Below are 20,272 nucleotides of genomic sequence, written 5' to 3' on the forward strand. Positions count from 1 at the left end.
TCTCACAGCGGGGGTCCCGCCACTGGGGACCCCCGCAATCTTGTATTTGCCAGCTCAGCCGGGTGGCAACCACGGGGCCGGAGTATCGTGACGTCACGACGGCGAATACAAGATTGCGGGGGTCCCCAGCGGTGGGACCCCCGCGGTGAGACATCTTATCCCCTATCCTTTGGATAGGGGATAAGATGTCTCAGGGCCGGAGTACCCCTTTAAACATTTAGACCCCAACCAATAAAAAACATTTTTACAGCCTTTATGCAGTGGTATATAAAATGGTATGTTAAATGTGGTGTGAACATAGACTTATGGCCCTTGGAATGTGACAATGAATAAGACAAATACTATTGTTTGGTCACGAAAGCCCAAAATAGGCTGGCCACCTAAGGCTGTGTTTACATCAATTATAACATGGAATCTCTGAGCACAAAAATAGCTTCAGGTCTGCTTGGTGAGTGTTCACACCCACCTTTTAACCCGAGAAAAGAAATATACACTGTATTTAAATACTTTTACTTTACAGCATGCATACTATGTGCTTAGACATGCACATTAATTGGCCGTGTTCACACACATTGCAGTTCTGTTCCGTTAATGTGGCAGTTTAAAGCTAAAACATCACTGCACCAAGTGAACCATTCCTAATATTGGCCATAAATGAACACAAAGTATGTATATATGGAAATTAAAACATTTCAATGCAGTGTATATTACTGTACTAAGACTAGGTGGTGGGTGGGAACACTGAGATTACCAGGCAGACCAGACATGTTGCCCAGTTGCCCATAGCAACCAATCAGATTGCTTCTTTAATTTTCAGAGACCAATCTAATTGGTTGCTATTGGCAACTGGTTTACTTTTCCTCTGTACAGGCTTTGATAAATCTTTATCCTATATTTGATTTTTATTTTGTGCCACATACTTTCAGTATACATCCATATTAATACCGGAATACAACTTTAACCCCTTAAAAGACACTGTTTATTTTGGCCCTGAGGACACAGCTAATTTTCATTTTAGCATTTTCCTTTTTTTCTCCCCGCATTTTAAGAGACATTACTCTTTTATTTTTCAATTCACAGACCGATATGAATGTTTGTTATTTGCGGGACCAATTTACTTTGTAATGACACCTCATGTTACCATAAAATATACAATGGAAACAAAAAATAATAATTTGTAACCAACAAACCAAATGGGGATTAAAACTTAAATAGGCACTGTTTGAAAAAAAAAACTTTTCATATGTCACAGAGACATTACAAAAGTTTTGATCATTCAGACTGCGACAGCTCTCTAGATTGTGAGAATTGCAGGCTAAGCGTGTTCTTTCCCGACTGTGAACCACATGACCAAGACTGTCTCAAAACGGAAGACTATGAGACCATCTCAGGCCCATAGACAGAGCAGGGAGTGAAACACTCAGCTGTGTACTTCTCTCCTGGCTCATTTTATTACTTAGTCAGACTGAAACTTTTGACATATCTCTATGACATATCAAAAGTTTATCAAAGCAACCTGTACAATGTAAAGGCTATGGACACCTTTGAAAAGCATATTTTATTTTTGATTTTGAACAAAAACATTTTTTATAGGCTTATTTATATCACATTTTTATAGGATTATTTATATCTTGCTGCTTAGATTCTCTTTTTCAACTTCTGTAGCTTGCTGTGTGAAGCTCTGCCCTTTACACTTTTAGGCTGGGTTCACACCACGTTTTTGCAATGCAGTTTCCTTATCAGGTTTTTAATGAAAAACGGATTCCTGAAAACTGGACTAAACTGTATGAAAACTTGCGTACAAATTTTAACTCGTATACGGTTTGAAAAAATGATGTCCTGTTGCATGCATTTTTAAGAAAAAAAACATATACGTTTTTAACTTTTCACTCCATTATGAATAACAGCAAAACAGACACAACCGGATGCATCGTTTGGCATTCGGTTTTCAATGGAGAGTCAATGCATACAGTTCTGTATGGATTTCACAATGAAAACGTATACGGGAACTGTATTGCAAAGACGTGGTGTGAACCCAGCCTTACAATATTACACAATATTATTCTCCCTAACAAACTACCTTTTGTTTGCTTTCCTCCCTAAAGCCTGTGTGAGGTATCCTCCAAGATTTCTCTCATTCCTGTCCACAACCTGTGCTGTTGTGTAACTCACTCCAACATCTATCTCTAGCACTGAGAACAGAATGTTTGTCTGATGGCTTTGTGTCATTGTGCCCAGAGTAGCAGCTAAATGAGGCAAAATTTTTAATGAAGATTATTTAGAAAGCTGTATCACTTTGCATTCAGGAAACATAACAATAAAAGTACAAAAGGTGTCCTTTTCCTTTTAGCATTGTCACCTTTGAAATATATACTCTTATTTAAAATGTTATCTTATCCAGTCATCATATGAGTAATTATTCTATTACAGTTATTTTTTACATAAGCAAAATTTACTATTACCAGCACTAAAACTGGAAACTGTCACTGTTGTTTTAAACAACTTCCCCTCATTTGACAGCATATGATTCCTAAGATCTCTTCATTTACCAAAAATAACTCCTTTTATGCATCACACTTTCCTATTATCTGCTGCCCACTGCCTGTTGTTTAGGAAAATCTGTCTCTAATAATAGCTAGATCAGGTTAAAACACATTGGGGGAAATTTATCAAAACCTGTGTAAAGGAAGATTGGCGAAGTTGCCCATAACAACCAATCAGATTGCTTATTTCATGTTTCAGAGATATTTTTAAAAATTAAAGAAGTGATCTGATAGGTTGCTATGGGCAATTGCACCATTTTTTCTTCTAAACAGGTTTTAATAAATCTCCCCTAATAGGCAGAAAGGTAAATCAAGGCTTCCTTTCTAACTTTCACCATGCATAAAGCTCAGGGCAGCCTTAACGGCACTTCCCCGGGCCTTAGGAAGCACAGCAAGGACGTGAAACAATTGCAGCCCAGCTGACTACTCCCTCTCCGCTGTAATTCTATCCAGCCACCCTGCACGAATATGCTCTGTTGTACCCCACTAATTGCTCGAAAATAAAGGCTACATCATTTAAAGACACTATGGAGAGTGCTCTATTCATCTCTGTATGTAATTGCTTTACCTGAGGCTATACAGTTTTCTGAATGTGATTACATCACTAAATCTGAACGTACCCAGCGTTTACCTCCTGGTCATTTTAGGACGGTGCAAACAGCAGTGCCGGAGTTGATCTATTTGCTGTTAAAATTTTTATTACTATGTGCACAATGTTTTAAAATGGTTTAATGCACTGGGTAGGACACGTGATTGTGATGAAGTTTTAAGGATTCACCCCCATTTCATTTGCAGAAGCTAGTCTATATTGAGACAGTTGAACACTCAAGCCAAAAGCGGCACTGGGGGGGTTTAGGACGCATATTGGCAGTCATTAAGGGGCTAAACTGGATTACTTTTGGCTATTGCTGACTTTATGTACATACCCCATGGGCTGGTCTGACAATAGATGTTATCCTATGGAACTCTTTTAACACCCAAAATAGACATACCTGTAGTTAGTGTGGATCTGATGAGCAACAACTGCAATAGTGAAAATCCATTCTACGTAGAGAAATACATTTTTGTTTGCCATTTTTATTCTGATGCTGTGCAGCAATAGAGCCAAGCCATATCCTGCCAGAACACATACTACTATATTGCTTTGCATCCAAAACCTCTCCACCTATGGGACAGAATAACATTTGATCAGTTTTACATGGGAAAACTTTAGTGGGAAAACTTTAGAGCTGCTCTATGACTGAAACATGATGCCACTTTTAATAAAGACATGTACATCAGGATGTCTCTAATAGTAAAATGGAAACAGCATCAAATTTTTTTATTTACAGCATCTGGATAGTGAATAATTCCTTGGCATGGAAACATCCGACTACAAACCCCATCTTCATTTAGTATTATTGTGCATAGTGTTTGATATCTAGTGGAAAAAGGAGTTTGAGTGTGTTATTAGGATTAAAGGGTAGCTCCCACCATCCATATTTTTTTTCTGTCCCTGCCTATTGCCCATCTATCCCTAACCCCCTCCCTGCCTTTACATTTTTTAGTGTGCTCACTACCAGGCAGACGTCCCCAGCAGGCACAACGTCACTGATGCCTGCTGGGGGCGACACTTCCGCCCTTAGTTCACTATACAGGGTGCTTCCAGCTGTTTCACCACTACAACTACCAGCTTGCCCTGACATCTACTGGCTGTCAGGGCATGCTGGGAGTTGTAGTGGTGAAACAACTGGAGCCATCCTGTGTTGAAAACAATAACTTTGTTAGCGCTGCGGTGCTACCCGAACCCCGCTCCCCTCTGCTGAAATCAATAGTTGCCGCATGCCGCGGCACTACCCCGAACCCCGCTCCCCTCCCCCCCCCCTGTTGAAATCAATAGTTGCCACATGCCACAGCGCTACCCCACTCCCCCCCCCCCCCCCCTCAGCCATACCCGAGTGCAGAGCAGCAGCGGTGGCGTGTAGATGCTGGTAGGCAGGGCCGGCGTGTGAAGCCAGGGAGCCAATGCGCTCTCAGCACTCGTTCCCCCCTGTCTGATTGACAGGCAGGGAGTGAGCGCAGGCTAAATGAATTAGGACCGATGCCCGGCCGGCATCGGTCCGAATTCATGCGTGACGTCATGCCAGCCTGCAGGCGGCCACTAGGAGGTAGACCCCTAGTGGCAGTTTTTCAACATTAAAATAAACTATTTTAATGAAAACAAAATTAATTTATATTAGAGATATGTTGTAGTACATAAGTACCACAACATATGAAAAAAAATGTTTGGTGACAGTGCCCATTTAATGTTGACTAAAATGTGCCACAGAGTCTCAAACTGCTTCCACATGGGTTGTAATTTAAACATGTTAATGCAGTGTTTCCCAACCAGAGTGTCGCCAGTTGTTGCAAAACTACATACCCAAAGGCACGGATCTGATGTAGTTTGGGGTTTGGTTGATCTTTAAAGGGAACCTTTCATCATGAAAATGTCATGAATATATGAGCTAATGGCATCAAGTTGTAGAACAGGAAGAGCTAAACAGATTGATACATATCTTTGTAGGAAAAAAATTATAAATTTATAATTTAATTAAAATCTTTTCAAGCTTAAGGAGTCCAGCTGGCAGTTCTATCATTGACAGACAGTGTCACTGGCCTCCTTAGCATGGAAAGATAAGAGATTTGAATTAATAGATTTTTTACAGAATGTTTTCCTACAAAGATATATATATATATATATATATATATATATATATATATATATATATATATATATAAATCTGCTCAGTTCTTCATAATGTATAACAATGTGCCAATGCATTAGATAGCATTATCATGGTGATAGGTTGCCTTTAACAAAGTTTTGGATGGTAATTTCTTTTCATATTTCTATCATTTTATTAACCCAACATGAACTTACCACACCCAGGAACAAAGGCTTGGTAATGTCCAAATTTGCTCTCCAGGAGAAAAACAATGAATAGCCAAGAAGCATTGTGGCAAACAGAGAAATAATGGAAGCGCTGGACTCTCTGTAACAGGAAATAATAAAAGGTTTATTATAAAGAATACAATTAATATAAGGCGCTACCATCCAAAATTTCCTTAACAATGGAAACTAATATCAATTAACATAATAGGCCATTGATTTCACAGATGGTGTCCCCAGCTTGGAGCATCCTTCTATTTGTCAAATTGCCTCCCAATTACCAGAGGTTCCTGGAGTGGATCACCGGGCCTGGGTTAAAGTGTAACAGTCATAAAAAATAAAAGAGAAATTTTGACAGGTCACAGGGGACATGTTATGTTTATCCTCGGTCAAGGTTTTAGTACCCCACCAATCAGGAGAACAAGTAGGGAGAAGCAATCTTCATCCAACTTAGGGCTTCTTCACATGAGCATTGTACTCCAGTAAAGGGAGCCTTTTTTTTCTCCAATTAACTCCTGTAAAATACTGGACACTTAAGGGACCCCATTTAAGTCAATGGAATCCGTTAGAACCCAGGGGTGTCAGTTGTACTCTGACCCGTCCATGGTCAATTCGACGTAAAAAAAAGAAAGTCGAATAGACCCTGAATGGGTCGGAGCACAATGGCAGTGTGAACCTAGCCTTGTAGACTTATAAGAATTTAAATGGAGCAGTGGTTGCAGTGGTCCGCTCCAGTATCTGGACCCCACAGAATCTAGTACTTATTACCTAGCTAGTGGAAAGGTGATAAATGTTTCACTTCATAAAACTCCTTTAAAGTACACATATTCAATATATGCAATAGTATAACAACTACAGCAAATAATACGAGTGATCTGAAGTCAGTGAAAACTTGTGTTTGTGGGTGTATAAAGCAGGAGAAATTTAAGGTATTAAAAACAGAAAACTGTGAAATAGTAATCCTTACCTGTTGGTAAAACACAGTAATAAACATATCAGAGCGAGGCCCTGAGCCATGGGGGTGATTTCTACAAACATGTGGTTGATCTGAAACCTACATGGGAAAAAAAAGAAAAATGATACATAATACAGGAATACATGAAAGAGCAAAACTTGTATCCAGGATTCTATCATCTAGAAAATAACAGCCCTAATCATACCTACTGATGTGAGGTATACATGTATCATTTTTATATGCACCTCATTAAAATGTAAGCTGAAATGTTCTCATACAGATCCATATTTCAGCCTCCAATATTCCATAGGAAGTTTGCAAGTCTCTGGTTCGCTCATGTATAGTGCCATGCATGCAGAGTACCCTATACATATTATGGGCACCATAATAGATATATATGAGAGACACAGACAATACCCATACATAATTCGTAGATGTATCACAAAAGATTTGGTTAGCGTGCACACAGTATAGTCGATTATATTCTTACATCAGATTGTCTCCCATACTGGACCCTTCTTCCGATTTTGCCTAATAGTTTAAATAAAAAATAAATGTAAAAAAAAAAAAAAAGGGTCACATTTATAATCTAGGTCAAGAATTTGGTAGTAAATAAATAAATAAAAAAACATTAAACAGTACAAAAATACTTTGAATAATGGTCAAATTATAACGAAATGTATGAGGACAATCACAGTTACTGTATACACTCGAGTATAAGCCGAGTTTTTCAGCACGATCTTTCGTGCTGAAAACGCCCCCCTCGGCTTATACTCGAGTGAACTCTCCGCCTGTCAATCCCTTCATCAGTGGTCTTCAACCTGCGGACCTCCAGATGTTGCAAAACTACAACTCCCAGCAAGCCCGGACATGCTGGGTGTTGTAGTTTTGAAACCTCTGGAGGTCCGCAGGTTGAAGACCAATGCGGCCTTCGTCATCATCCAGGTCCCCGTCCCCCCCCCCTTTTGTTTTGTACTCACCTCCCCTCGGCGAGAAGTTAGGGTGAGCTGGTCCGGGCCATCTATGCTGCACGGACCGTCCAGTGGGGATGATTAGTCGTTGCGGGCTGTCCATTTCACCGGGGGGGGGGGCCTCTTCTCCGCGTGACGGCCCCCTCCCATAGACTTGCATTGAGGGGATGGGCATGATGTCACACGGGGGCGGAGTCTTGACGTCACAGACTTCCGTTCCCGTAGTCGCGGCTCAGACCCTCCAGCGCTTCCGGTGGGTGCCGCATGCAATACTGCGGGGGTCCCAGGCGGCGGGACCCCCGAGATCAGACATCTCATCCCCTATCCTTTGGATAGGGGATAAGATGTCTAGGATGGGAGTACCCCTTTAAATCCTGCGCATCAAATATGTGCAGGACACTATACGTGTCAACAGACCTTACAGACCCACTGTTTATAGGAGAATGCAGCTATCTTTTTTTTATCCTGGATAACCCCTAATTTATTTTTGAATAATTAGCAGTAAATAAACAGTGGGCACTGTAATAATGGCCATGTTGGTTGTTATCCAGAAAGATCACTACAGTATGTATGATTTTTAATAATTTGACAGAAAGAAACGGGATCTGCTGAATGGTTTCACATATTCTAAATACTGTAACTTCAAGTGGGGTTAAAGGGGTACTCTGGCCAGAATGCTTGCATAAAAATTTTTTTTTAATAGAAAACAAACAAATCTCAAAACAGTGCATTTACCTCCCACCACTCCCCTGATGCCTTTGGTGTCGCTGCCCCATTCTCTGCTCCAGTTCTCAACTGGATGCCAGGGGCTATGCGGCAGTGTGAGGTATGGAGCCCAGACACAGTCTATTTCCAGGTCTCAATATTTACTACTGCCACTCAGCCAATCACTAGCATAAACAGGACATCACTGTAGCTGGCGATTAGCTGAGCTGTAGTCTGACAAGTCGAGTGGCGGGAGATAAGTTTTTTTTTCATGTCAGCTTTCTGGGAAGCACCTTCACAGACATACCTTTAGATTTGCAAACTTCATCTTGGAAGCTGAGCAATTTGTGCTTTTTAATACATATAAATAAAAGTAGCAAAGGCTCACAGGACAGTGGCAATTGCCTTAAGTGCCCAGCATTTTCCTTCAAGTTCCACATCAAAAGATATGCCTTTAAAGGTGCTTTCAACTCCTACTATCCAACAGATTTCCTTAAAGACAATTGTTAATGTTGGTTTGGTACATCTGTACATTTACTAGTAATTTTGATTTATTTCAATCTGTATAGGTGAGAATGTAAGAGTCTACACTCAACGCGACCAATGAGAAACAAGAATGGAAGAGATTGAAGTATCTCATTGGTTCTGCCAGTTCATGGAATTCCATCCATTAACTTTAGGTAAAGCCATCCTGATTACTCATTGGGTTGGCTATTGAAGCCATAAAAGAAAAATAAAAGGAATAAAGAAAGGCACTTCTGGAACTGTCCTTTAAACAACATTAATCAGAGGTAGGAATTTAATTCCAGACACTGAATTCAGCTAAATAACAGCTTAACCACTTGAAAAAAAGAAAGAAAGGAATTTCTGATAATATTGCATTTAAAGTTCTACGGAACTTCAAAGGAGAGGAAACAAGAGGGAGAGTTTTACCAGACTGAATGTCCCATATTCCTCTCGAAGTAAATGAGTCAGGAGCCCTTGAAGGGTCGTCTGGTCTCCCCAGGTCCACCGGGCTTGATTGAAGTACGAGGAAACAATTAGGTAGGAATAAGGTAAGAGCCCCGCCGAGAAGGAGAGCCCTAACTTCAGCAAATAACTCAAGGACAATTCCTGCACAGAAAACATGGAGCGTTACTGCCGACCAACTTTTACACAAGGCAGGAAAACATCAAATAATATTTTACACATAGATGCTTTCCCCAATTTGTAACAAGTCTCTGGGAATGCTGTCAAATCTCCTGACTTTAGGGATTATTTAGAAATTGCTTCGAACTGATCTCTTTTGCATGGCAGAGCGAGAATGTAAGTGAAGCCAATATTATTAGCCTGGACTCCTGAGTATCATAACCTGCATTGCCTGCGCTGAAATCATTTTCCTGATATCCATAGGTAGGAACTGCAAGGCTGAGATAACCCACTCGAAAGTTATACCAAGAAGAGTGATAAGTGTATTTTATGGAATATCCTGTACTCATCAACAAAATGAGGACACCATTAAGAATGGGTGTCGATCAATAGGCTTATGAAGAGCTACGGCAAGAACAGCAGGATCATTTACAAATTAAATAATCCCTACGACTATCTCATTTTAAAGACTTGGTTTCAACAGGAGCTTGGTTTCCATAAAAGAAATTGGTATTTAACTAGAGAACAGCCAATATGGAATAATGCTGGTGTATAAAACCGGTAGGAGAACCCGTGACCAATATTCTTCCATTCCATACCTAATGGTTCCAGTTGAGAGTGAAAAAAAGTAGAAATAAACGCGTGGACAAACACTATAGGGTGTTGTGGGTTGATAATGTGCTAAACTGGTATGTGTAGTCTTATATGCCATGCCATACTCCAGTGTGAAAAATATGCAAATATAGTTTTCCTCAGTAGGAAAGGAGCTTATTTTAAAAGAGTTTTTGGCCTGGATAACAATCCTCAGTCAGGTTTCAAGGCTCTGTAAGGTGTCAAACAATTCTCAGCCAAGTTTAAAGACTCTTTAAGGAGCCAAGAACTGACTTGCATGGTTGCTACCTCCAATTACTGTATTCAGAGAGTAAGTTCTGTTATACATGGAGTAGAGCTACTTTGAATAGACATTGCACTTAAAAATATTTTAATGATCCAAAAGCCCAGCCATCAATGGAGGAGAAGTGGCTATACATATAGACACATTTCACTGATCTGAAAAGACTAAGAGCACTAATCTAAAGTTTAGCCCTGTAACAATTCTTTCTATTTTTGGACAGTTTACAATAAATAGTTATTTTATTGGAAAGACATGCAAAAAGGTGCTAACGTGTTTTCAGAAAATGAAACTTTTTTTTAACTGTCTAATAAATAAACATATAACGCAGACTACAATTCTATAAGCCTGCAAAAAGGCTAATGCTGTGATCAGTGGTGAGGCTGCTGGGATCACATGACTTTATTATTAACTAGAAAGTTCACTCTACAGACACATAGTCAATTCCCTGTTTGAGTAAGATAGTCAAGTTAATTCAGCTATATCTCTATCAGCAGCTGTTGTCACCAAGTTGATTCTTCCTAACAATAACCCACAAGAGAGAGTAGATGTGTGTACAGGAATATGCATACAAACCTTGTGCATAAACTGATGTCCTAGAACCCACATTACAATGCATATAACATACAGTACAATAGTGTGTTGGTTACACAAACTGAGTCCACAGCAAAATGCACCACAGAGAGAAATCTAGGAATAAAAATAGAAACAATAAATTATTACAAAGTGATCAATAAAGATCCTTCAAAATGGTCAACAACCTATGGGCCAAGACTATAAAATCTCTGATCGTATTACTCCTTATTAACTTGCTCAATACAACCGCGTCTCAAAGGAAGTTGGGAAATGTGTATGTGGAGACTGATGAATAAGGAGGTAAAGTTCTGGTGGAAATAGCTAAGCGTCTTGTCATGTGGAGAGCGCTAGTCTTCAACTAGACTGGCACCAACTTAAGTGAGGCCTCTCTTTGAGGCAGCTCTGCACTAAGGGGGTAAAGAATCGACCCCTATCTAAAAATTAGCTTTGGGGATAGCTATGAATTTATTTATTTTAGTTTTATCAGTTTTTGGGTAAGCGAGATGGGTTTCCATAAGAAACATTCCTCTTACCTCTTGGGTGCGGTTGATGGAGGTTATGCAAAGTAAGAGGAACATTTCTTCAGAAAATCCATTCAGGCTCTCTTAGTACCCATTTAACAATTAAAGGGGCACTTCACTGTTTACAGTGAAGTACCCCTTTGAAGTGAAGCTCCAGAATGGTGCAGATGACTTGCTTGGAACCAGTTGAGTTCTTTACAATTTCTACATAATCTCATGTCTAAATTTAACACCAACACTCCAGGTTAACTTTTATTTTCCTTTTTTTGGGCACTTTTGTTTATTCTTGAGATGCTACTGCCCTAGAACGTGCTTCTTTCTTATTTATTAATCAGAAAGCTAGAAGACCACCAATACGACCACTGCCACTACAACAGAGATGGTCACAAATATTTCCCAGACCGTTCAATATTAGATCTGCCTAGTTATGCCACAAGACTCCACTTATTTTAGGGCAAATGCTCTTTTAAACATAGATATTACATTAATAAACATTAGAATTCAATTACACCTAGTACACTTTAACAAAGCCCATTTATTTATTTAAAATAGGTTATAAGAACGAAAAGTTATATTTCACTTGGTGCGGCTCTGTGTGTCCAACTAGACAAAAATTACCTTTGATCTCTTGCTGTCAGTTTTCGCCTGGTAAAACTCCACTGTAAGACGCATCAGCATCGCCACAAACAGATTGTTCAGGCTGAAAACCTCTGCTGCAATGGACCACTGCCATGTTAGACGTGAAAATGAATATAACCCTGCAGCAAGGATTCCTGCCGTATATGAGCCAGAAAGCCTGCAAACACAGATAACAGGAAATCTCCTTTTGCGACAAAATAGAACTGTTTGTTATGCATTTTATATTTTAGCTACAATCGCCTCTTGATACCAAGAGCTATCAGTTTGCTATGTAATATTTCCACAAAGCAATTCATGACAATATTAATTAGAAAAAAAAAGTACACAATGACGGTAAGTGAGAGCAACTGTTTCATGTCCTAGTACACATGGCATGCCCCTTAAGGTAGAATAGGAAGTTCTAAGCTTTCATGACCACTGCCAAACTGAATGAAAACAGCGGCCACAGCGAGTAACAAGCCTGTAATGTTAAAATAAATAGAAAGCGAACAATGGATCCTAGTGTATGAGGAACAGGCAGATTCAATGTCGCACTGAAGAAAGGGAGATCAGTGAATGACTGCCTTTGTCCTACAGCTGTCCCATGCTTCCAGACAGTATATTACACAATAGGGGTATGCTGCCAGTGGGTTTCCAGTCCTTGTAGAACTACCACTGCCAGGTTGCTTACTGGTTTGGTACTTCTTTTTCAATCAATTGACTCTAAAAGGAACCTATTTATGGAGACGGAAAACCTACGGAGTGAAATACACTTTCTTTAGAGTTCAGAAAGGCTTTTTACTCTCCGGATACCACTTACTAGCCCTAACCTAACAGCTCATTTACACAATAGAATGTCACACATCTCATGCAATGTTAGGTCTCACAACATAAACTGTCTGGTCGGGTTTTAAGATGTAAAAACAAAAAATAAATAAATAAATAAAAATTATAAATTATATATACACATGTTGCTATGCACCTTTCTTACACCAATTCTTAGTCTGTTTCCACTATTAATTTGGAAGCAGTAGGATTTTCATTTCCCTAAGAGCAACCCTACTGTTCATTTATGATGGTTTGGCCACAACGATCTTTTTAGCTGCTTTCTCCTAAAAAATTGCCAAATGGCCCAAAAATTTTCTTAAAATGGGATTTGAAGTTGCAGTTGACTTGACCATATGGTCAAGTCAACTGCAACTTCAAATCCCATTTTAAGAAAATTTTTGGGCCATTTGGCAATTTTTTATGAGAAAGCAGCTAAAAAGATCGTTTCGCACTCTAGAGGACCCAGCGTGTTGGTGCAATACACCTATAGGCCATTGGCTTCAACTAGAACTGTGTAATCCTTCATTAACCCTAGGAAACTATACAGTTGCTGCCAGGTTCTCCCCCACAGGTTACAGCTGATCAATAGGGGGGTCTCAGCAGCAGAACACTGTTATTGTCTTATCATTTGGTATTATCTAAAGCAGACAACCCTTTTAGGGACACGTTTATATAGCGCAGTTGCATGCCAAGAAAATAAAATACAGTGAAAAACATTTCCTCTTCTTAGAATTTAATACTTATTTTGGCTAAAATAGATCAAACATAAAATGCACAATGTCATCCAACATGCTATGATTCGCTGAACGGGCATGTTTATTTTAATAAGAGAGAACGGAGATAAATGTCTGCCATAAATAGCTCAATGTACTTATCATCCAGGACACAAAACCAACCTCAATGCCCATACACCTGTGCCTGAATCAGACAACTGTCTAAAGTGTATTTAGACAGTTATTTATCATTGGAAACCCGACAGTTTTTGTGGGGGGGGGGGGTTTGGCGCAAGATTTCTGCGACAAGGCGCAGACATCGTGCGACAAACTGCGACAAGCCTTTCCTACGAACCAGACTTGGGGATTTTGAAAGCCTAAAAAGGGGCGTTTCCCGACCAAAACCTTGGTTTCCCACTGATTTATTAAGAAACCCGACCCGAATTTTAGGGTTTCAGTGTCCTTTTTTCCCCACTGCTTCAAGCAGTGGGAAAAAGTGTTTGCCATTTCCCAAATTTTTGGACTGCGCCCCATAAAAATCCGACAGCGACAACACTTGCGACAAATTAATAAATTGATAGGGAAAAAGATGGTCGGGTGAAAAGCCCCCCCAAAAAAACAACCCGACTTTTTTGATATATGAGGGCCATTATGTCAATAGAGATAGGGGTCGGGCGTGTTGGATTTTTACCATCAGACGCTATAGTTCTGGAAGAGATTAGACGCCACCAGAGATATCTGGCTACAGCTTACCTCTCCCCTCCCCACAGAGGAAAACCTGGCCGTGTCAAAAGTTTATGTATATAGGGACATCAGAAAAGAGAACTAACATTTGGCCAATAGTTATTAAGAGTGGATGGCCTCCTTTAGGTCCCATTTTACTATAATAGATATAAAAAGTACTATCTGGCCTGTAAATATAACATTTTTGATGAAACATGCAGATTCTGCTAAAAAAAAAAGTTGATGTAAAAAGCTAGTTATATGTACAGTTAGTACATATACGAAATAGTAGAACCAAGTGGGCAAAATAAATAAAAAGAAAACTGTGTTTGAGATCCACTTGGGACTGATAGGCAAGCAATAGTGTTGCTAGCACCCAGTACAAGGAGGACATAACCCATTCTTTTGCCTAGTACCCTAGGTCTTTTTATACCACTGATCACAGTATTCAAGTGCATCTCAGCAGTGCCCCAAGTATCTTCAGAGTCTCCCTTTATGGAAGTATAACGCTTGTGCGTCAGATAAACAAGGTAAACATTGCAAGCATGTAAATGTTCATTCCCATATATCTGAAGACATTTTTATCATCTGTGACTTTCATGACATTTTATTATCATCTATTTAACCTGCATATCTAAAAACAAATGACAAGTATACTTTAGGCTGTACTTCTGAGCAGGATAATTAATATGCAATGTACCGCTGACTATAGGAAAAAGTAAACTAGGGTACACTGTCCATAAAGGTTTCCATCAGGGTCTTACATTTACAGTGATCCCTCAACTTACAATGGCCTCAACATACAATAGTTTCAACATACAATGGGTCTTTTTTGGACCATTGTAAGTTAAAACCAGACTCAACATACAATGCTACGGACAGTCCAGATCTGTGAAACGTGTCAATGAACTGACCAATCAGAATGGGCATTCACTGGTAAAACTCCTGTATTACTGAAGCGTACGCACTGACTGGTGTCTGGTAGCGCCCCCTACAGTACAGGGAGGTACTACATATTCTGAACTACTTTTTGGGCTAGGATTAGCTGCTCCTTTGGACACCAGGTGAGGGCGGCTTCATGTACTTTTTTTAGGACATTGTGTGTACTGTACAGGAACCCCGAAGAAGCTCCTGTCCTCTACATAGACCAGTGCTTCCCAAGCAGGGTGCCCCCAGCTGTTGCAAAACTACAACTCCCAGCATGCCCGGACAGCCTTTGGCTGTCCGGGCATGCTGGGAGTTGTAGTTTTGCAACAGCTGGAGGCTCCCTGCTTGGGAAACACTGACATAGACAGTGATTTACAGCTCCCAGCAGCTCTTTCTTACTTTTGTATGTAAGGACTTGCTATATCTATATTAGTTATCTACTTATTTTTCTTTAATTCTCACTTTTTCCTATTTTTGGATGAGATTTTGGTCCCTTTAGAACCAATTACCAGGTTTCCATAGAGTTATGGTCTCAACATACAATGGTCGTCCCGGAACCAACTAATATTGTAACTTGAGGGACCACTGTATAGCGTTCCAGTTTGCTAAAAAATAACAAAATCCCATAGAATATCATATTTTCTACTCAAGTAAAAGCTGTATTATGTATAATGAGAATTGTCCACCCCAATATTCTTTGGGCAGAATCCACTCTGAAATGCATTGCCGTTAATTGAGACAGCGCATTGCCGAGTGATCCTAGCGTCCGGCGGTACCTGCTACAGGGCGAAGATACCATAGTATGAATGAGCCCTCAGGGTGGTTAGAAATGCACGTTTCTTGTATTTCCACAAAACATTGCTAAATTCTTCTGAGTCTGTTCTATTCAAGTAGACTAAAAAAGGTTTACCATATGTTTACCATTTGATCTTCTGGAACTATATGAAAAATAAAGAACTTATGATAAAGCGTCAAAAAAAAAAAGTGCAAAAGTTTATTTAATTTGCATATCTGGGTTGGAACCTACTTTCTGCACCTTTGAATACAACTGGAGTGCCATGATTTTCCCCATCACTTCTATCCTTCATTCCTGATACCCATTAATGAGCCTTGGGCATGCATGACCCTGCCACCTTTTACCAGCTGCGATTCCTTGGACCACTCTTGGTAGGTAATGCAACTAAGCCCCTATTATTTGAATGGGGGCTGGGCTATAATTGGACACAGCTCATTGGCTAGACCCTTCCTTTTCATCTCATACAACTCATTAACAGATATTACAAAATTTTAGCTTTTTTTTTTCTTTCCAAAAATTTATTTATAAACACTTAAAGGGGTACTTCGGTGAAAAACATTTCTTTTTTTTTTTTTTTTAAATCAACTGGTGCCAGAAAGTTAAACAGATTTGTAAATTACTTCTATTAAAAAATCTTAATCCTTCTTGTGCTTATTAGCTGCTAAATACTACAGTGGAATTTTTTTTCCGTTTGAAACACAGAGCTGTCTGCTGATATCATGAGCACAGTGCTCTCTGCTGACATCTCTGTCCATTTTAGGAACTGCCCAGAGTAAAAGGAAATCCCCATAGCAAACATATGCTGTTTCTAAAATGGACAGAGATGTCAGCAGAGAGCACTGTGCTCATGATGTCAGCAGAGAGCTCTGTGTTTCAAAAAGAAAAGAATTTCCGCTGTACTATTCAGCAGCTAATAAGTACAGGAAGGATTAAGTTTTTTTTTATAGAAGTAATTTACAAATCTGTTTAACTTTCTGGCACCAGTTGATTTTAAAAAAAAAAAGTTTTTCACTGGAGTACCCCTTTAATTAAACATTATAACAGTTAAAGGGGAATTCCGTCCATAGACATTTTATCACGCCTCCCATAGACATGAATGGAGGGGGTGTCACGTCTCCAGTCCCGGAAACACAGAGGTTTCCGAGGCTGGAGCAGCAGCCAGGCATAGAATGTGGGTTCTGCACAGAGATTCCAGGGGTTCCCAGTGGGCCGGAATACCCCTTTAAAGGGGTAGTCCAGTGGTGAAAAACGTATCCCCTATCATAAGGATAGGGGATAAGTTAGAGATCGCGGGGGGTCCGACCGCTGGGGCCCCCTGCGATCTCTCTGTACAGGGCCCCGACTCTCCGGCCAGATAGCGGGTGTCGACCTCCGCACGAAGCGGCGGCCGACACGTCCCCTCAATACATCTCTATGGCAGAGTCAGAGATTGCCGAAGGCAGCGCTTCGGCTCTGCCATAGAGTTGTATTGAGGGGGCGTGTCAGCCACCGCTTCGTGCGGAGGTCGACACGCCCCCTTCCCGCGGGCTGTCGGGGCTCCGTACAGGAGATCGCAGGGGGCCCCAGCGGTCGGACCCCCCGCAATCTCAAACTTATCCCCTATCCTTAGGATAGGGGATAAGTTGTTCACCACTGGGTCACCACTGGACTACTCCTTTAAGGGAGGGAAAACTGGGGAAAAAATGGTGGGGTTCAGCAGGACAATACAGAAGAGAGGGTAGAGAGATTACCAAAGCCATATAATGGAGGACGTGCCTCCATTATCGCTGTCACACTAGATCCAAACAGGGAGAAAGAAAAGCATACAACCATCTAATGGATCCATATAACACAAGTAGTGAACCCAGATTAGGCTGGGTTCACACCACGTTTTTCAAATACGGTTACCGTATACGGTTTTCCGCTAAAAAACGTATGGCAAAAACCGTATGCAACCTTATACAACCGTATGACTCCAAATTAAAACGTATACGGTTTTTCCCCATATGGTTCTATCCGTTTGCATCAGTTTTTGCCAACGGTTTTGCTATTTTGTTGGAATTAGTTTTCCAGCAATTTAATAAAGTTACTATTGTTCTATTGAAATTCCAATCTGTGCATGTGTCAACTCCAAAAACGGATTAGAAAAAACGTGTGCAACCGTATTCTGAAATTCTGTGTACGGTTCCCATAGACAACAATCTTAAAAGAACCGCATACGGTTCACATACGGTTTTCCAACCGGAGGCAAAAACGTGGTCGACAGCGTTTTTGCCTACGGTTGAAAAATTGGCAAAGCCGTATCTGAGGCAAAACGGATGCAACCGTACACAACATTTGGAATACGGTTTACAATGCATTCTCTATGCATACGGTTTCGGATACGGTCGTATACGTTTTTTTTGCGGAAAACCGTTTACGGTTACCATATTTGAAAAACGTGGTGTGAACCCAGCCTAAACAGGAACAAACCAGGGAGGGGTTGGTCACTTGGAGGAGCATGAATCCAAAAGTACACCATAGGGCTAAGTGATGTCTGTCAGGGCCTAGTGGATCTACACTGTCTATAGATTGTTCCAAGTACCACATAGTGAGCCCAAAGAATTCCTTCAGTGTTTGTCTGATATGTGCAGGGAATAGATAGGTAGGAATCTAGCCCAGGTGAGGAAGAATGTTTACCGGCTTCTCCTTGAGCAGTGAAGACTCCATCCAGTCCATACGAAAAAAGGAATACAAGTTTTTCAAGGAGAAGATGAGTAGAAGGAGGTAAATTAGATTTCCAGCAATGGAGTATGGACTAGCAACAGCAGATATACAGTATAGAATAAGAGTCATTTCCCATGGTCTAATCTCACCGGGGGGATGAGTCCGGGAGAATAACAAACACACACCGATGTAAGTTGAGAGACAAAATTTGAGCTTTGTTAATAATGTCAGATAAAAGAGGTGGCTAACTATTCAGTAGTTCTTGGTGAGGGAAATGTAGAGCTTTCTAGGAAGTGTCACCTTTTTTGTGTCTGGGTCCACACTACGTTTTGTCCCATACGGGAGCGCATACGGCAGGGGCGAGCTAAAACCTCGCGCTCCCGTATGTGACCGTATGCGCTCCCGTATGCCATTCACTTCAATGAGCCGACCGGAGTGAAACGTTCGGTCCGGTCGGTTCATTTTTGCGCCGTATGCGCTTTTACAACCGGACCTAAAACTGTGGTCAACATGTGGTCAACTGTGGTCAACAGACATGGCAGAAATGTCATCAGACTTGTTAACAATAATATGTATGGCGGTCTCTCTGATAAAGTAGGATTTGAGGGAAAGGGGAATCGGCATCTTTTAACATTTAGCATTTTATTCCTCTTTGTAAAGTTTTCCATGTAAATATAATACTTCCTTCACTGCAGAACATTACAAAACACCCAGGAGTGCGCAACCTATTGCATTAGGGTCTGCACCCTAAAGCACAAACTCACGCCGGGTGTGCATATATATATATATTTATATATATATATATATATATATACACACACAGTGGTCCCTCAACATACGATGGTAATCCGTTTCAAACGGACCATCGTTTGTTGAAACCATCGCATTGAGGGATCCGTGCAATGTAAAGTATAGGACAGTGGTCTCCAACCTGCGGACCTCCAGATGTTGCAAAACTACAACACCCAGCATGCCCGGACAGCCGTTGGCTGTCCGGGCATGCTGGGTGTTGTAGTTTTGCAACATCTGGAGGTCCGCAGGTTGAAGACCACTGTTAGAGGAAGTTGTACTCACCTGTCCCCGCCGCTCCGGACCGTCACCGCTGGCCGGGATATCGCCGTCCATCGCTGTCGCCGCGTCCCCGTGGTGTCCCCGACGCTCCGGTAAGGCCTCTGCTTCCCCAGCATCCGCACGCTCCGTCACCGCCATCATGTTGTTGCGCACGCCGCTCTGATTGGATGACGGGACGGCGTGCGCAGCGGCGTGATGACGTCGATGGAGAGCGCCGACGATGCAGGGGATCCTGAAGAGGACGCGCCGGAGCCCCGAGGACAGGTAAGGGACATCACCGGAGCTCATGGGGCACCGTAAACGGCTATCCGGTGGCAGCTGAAGCAGTCAGCGCTGCCGGATAGCCGTTTATGCGATGGCCCAGACATAAAAAAGCATCGTATGTTGAAATGATGGCCATCGTATGTTGAAATGATCGTATGTCGGGGCCATCATAGGTCGAGGGGTCACTGTATATACACACACACACACACACACACACACAAATACACTCTTGCTTGCATGCACAAATACATAAACAGACCTGCACAATTTGCTCATGATCTCTATGGGGGAGATTTATCAAAACCTGTGCAGAGGAAAACTTGGCCAGTTGCCCATAGCAACCAATCAGATCGCTTCTTTCATTTTTCACAGGCCTTCATAAAAATGAAAGCAGCAAGCTGATTGGTTGCTATGGGCAACTGGGCAAGTTTTCCTCTGCACAGGT

The 20,272-nt window shown here is 41.1% G+C and overlaps 1 protein-coding gene across 6 annotated transcripts in view; it reads right to left on the reverse strand.

Moving 5' to 3' along the window:
• Nucleotides 1–20,272, reverse strand: part of TMEM260 (transmembrane protein 260) — a 111,223-nt gene that overhangs the window by 14,222 nt on the left and 76,729 nt on the right. For 5 of the 6 annotated variants that reach the window (XR_008849042.1, XM_056547215.1, XM_056547217.1 and 2 more), the window contains 7 exons: nucleotides 11,821–11,998; nucleotides 10,682–10,795; nucleotides 9,019–9,198; nucleotides 6,900–6,940; nucleotides 6,422–6,508; nucleotides 5,446–5,557; nucleotides 3,536–3,708 (listed from right to left, as the gene is read on the reverse strand). Coding sequence is in view for 5 of the 6 variants with exons in the window: in XM_056547215.1 (XP_056403190.1) it covers nucleotides 3,536–3,708; nucleotides 5,446–5,557; nucleotides 6,422–6,508; nucleotides 6,900–6,940; nucleotides 9,019–9,198; nucleotides 10,682–10,795; nucleotides 11,821–11,998 (885 nt within the window). In the remaining variant the exon portion in view is untranslated. Of the gene's footprint in view, nucleotides 1–3,535; nucleotides 3,709–5,445; nucleotides 5,558–6,421; nucleotides 6,509–6,899; nucleotides 6,941–9,018; nucleotides 9,199–10,681; nucleotides 10,796–11,820; nucleotides 11,999–20,086; nucleotides 20,182–20,272 lie in introns of those variants that run through there. The other variant, XM_056547221.1, reaches the window with a different exon arrangement.

Source organism: Hyla sarda, chromosome 11 (assembly GCF_029499605.1).
Source record: "Hyla sarda isolate aHylSar1 chromosome 11, aHylSar1.hap1, whole genome shotgun sequence".
NCBI classification, from domain to species: Eukaryota; Metazoa; Chordata; class Amphibia; order Anura; family Hylidae; genus Hyla; species Hyla sarda.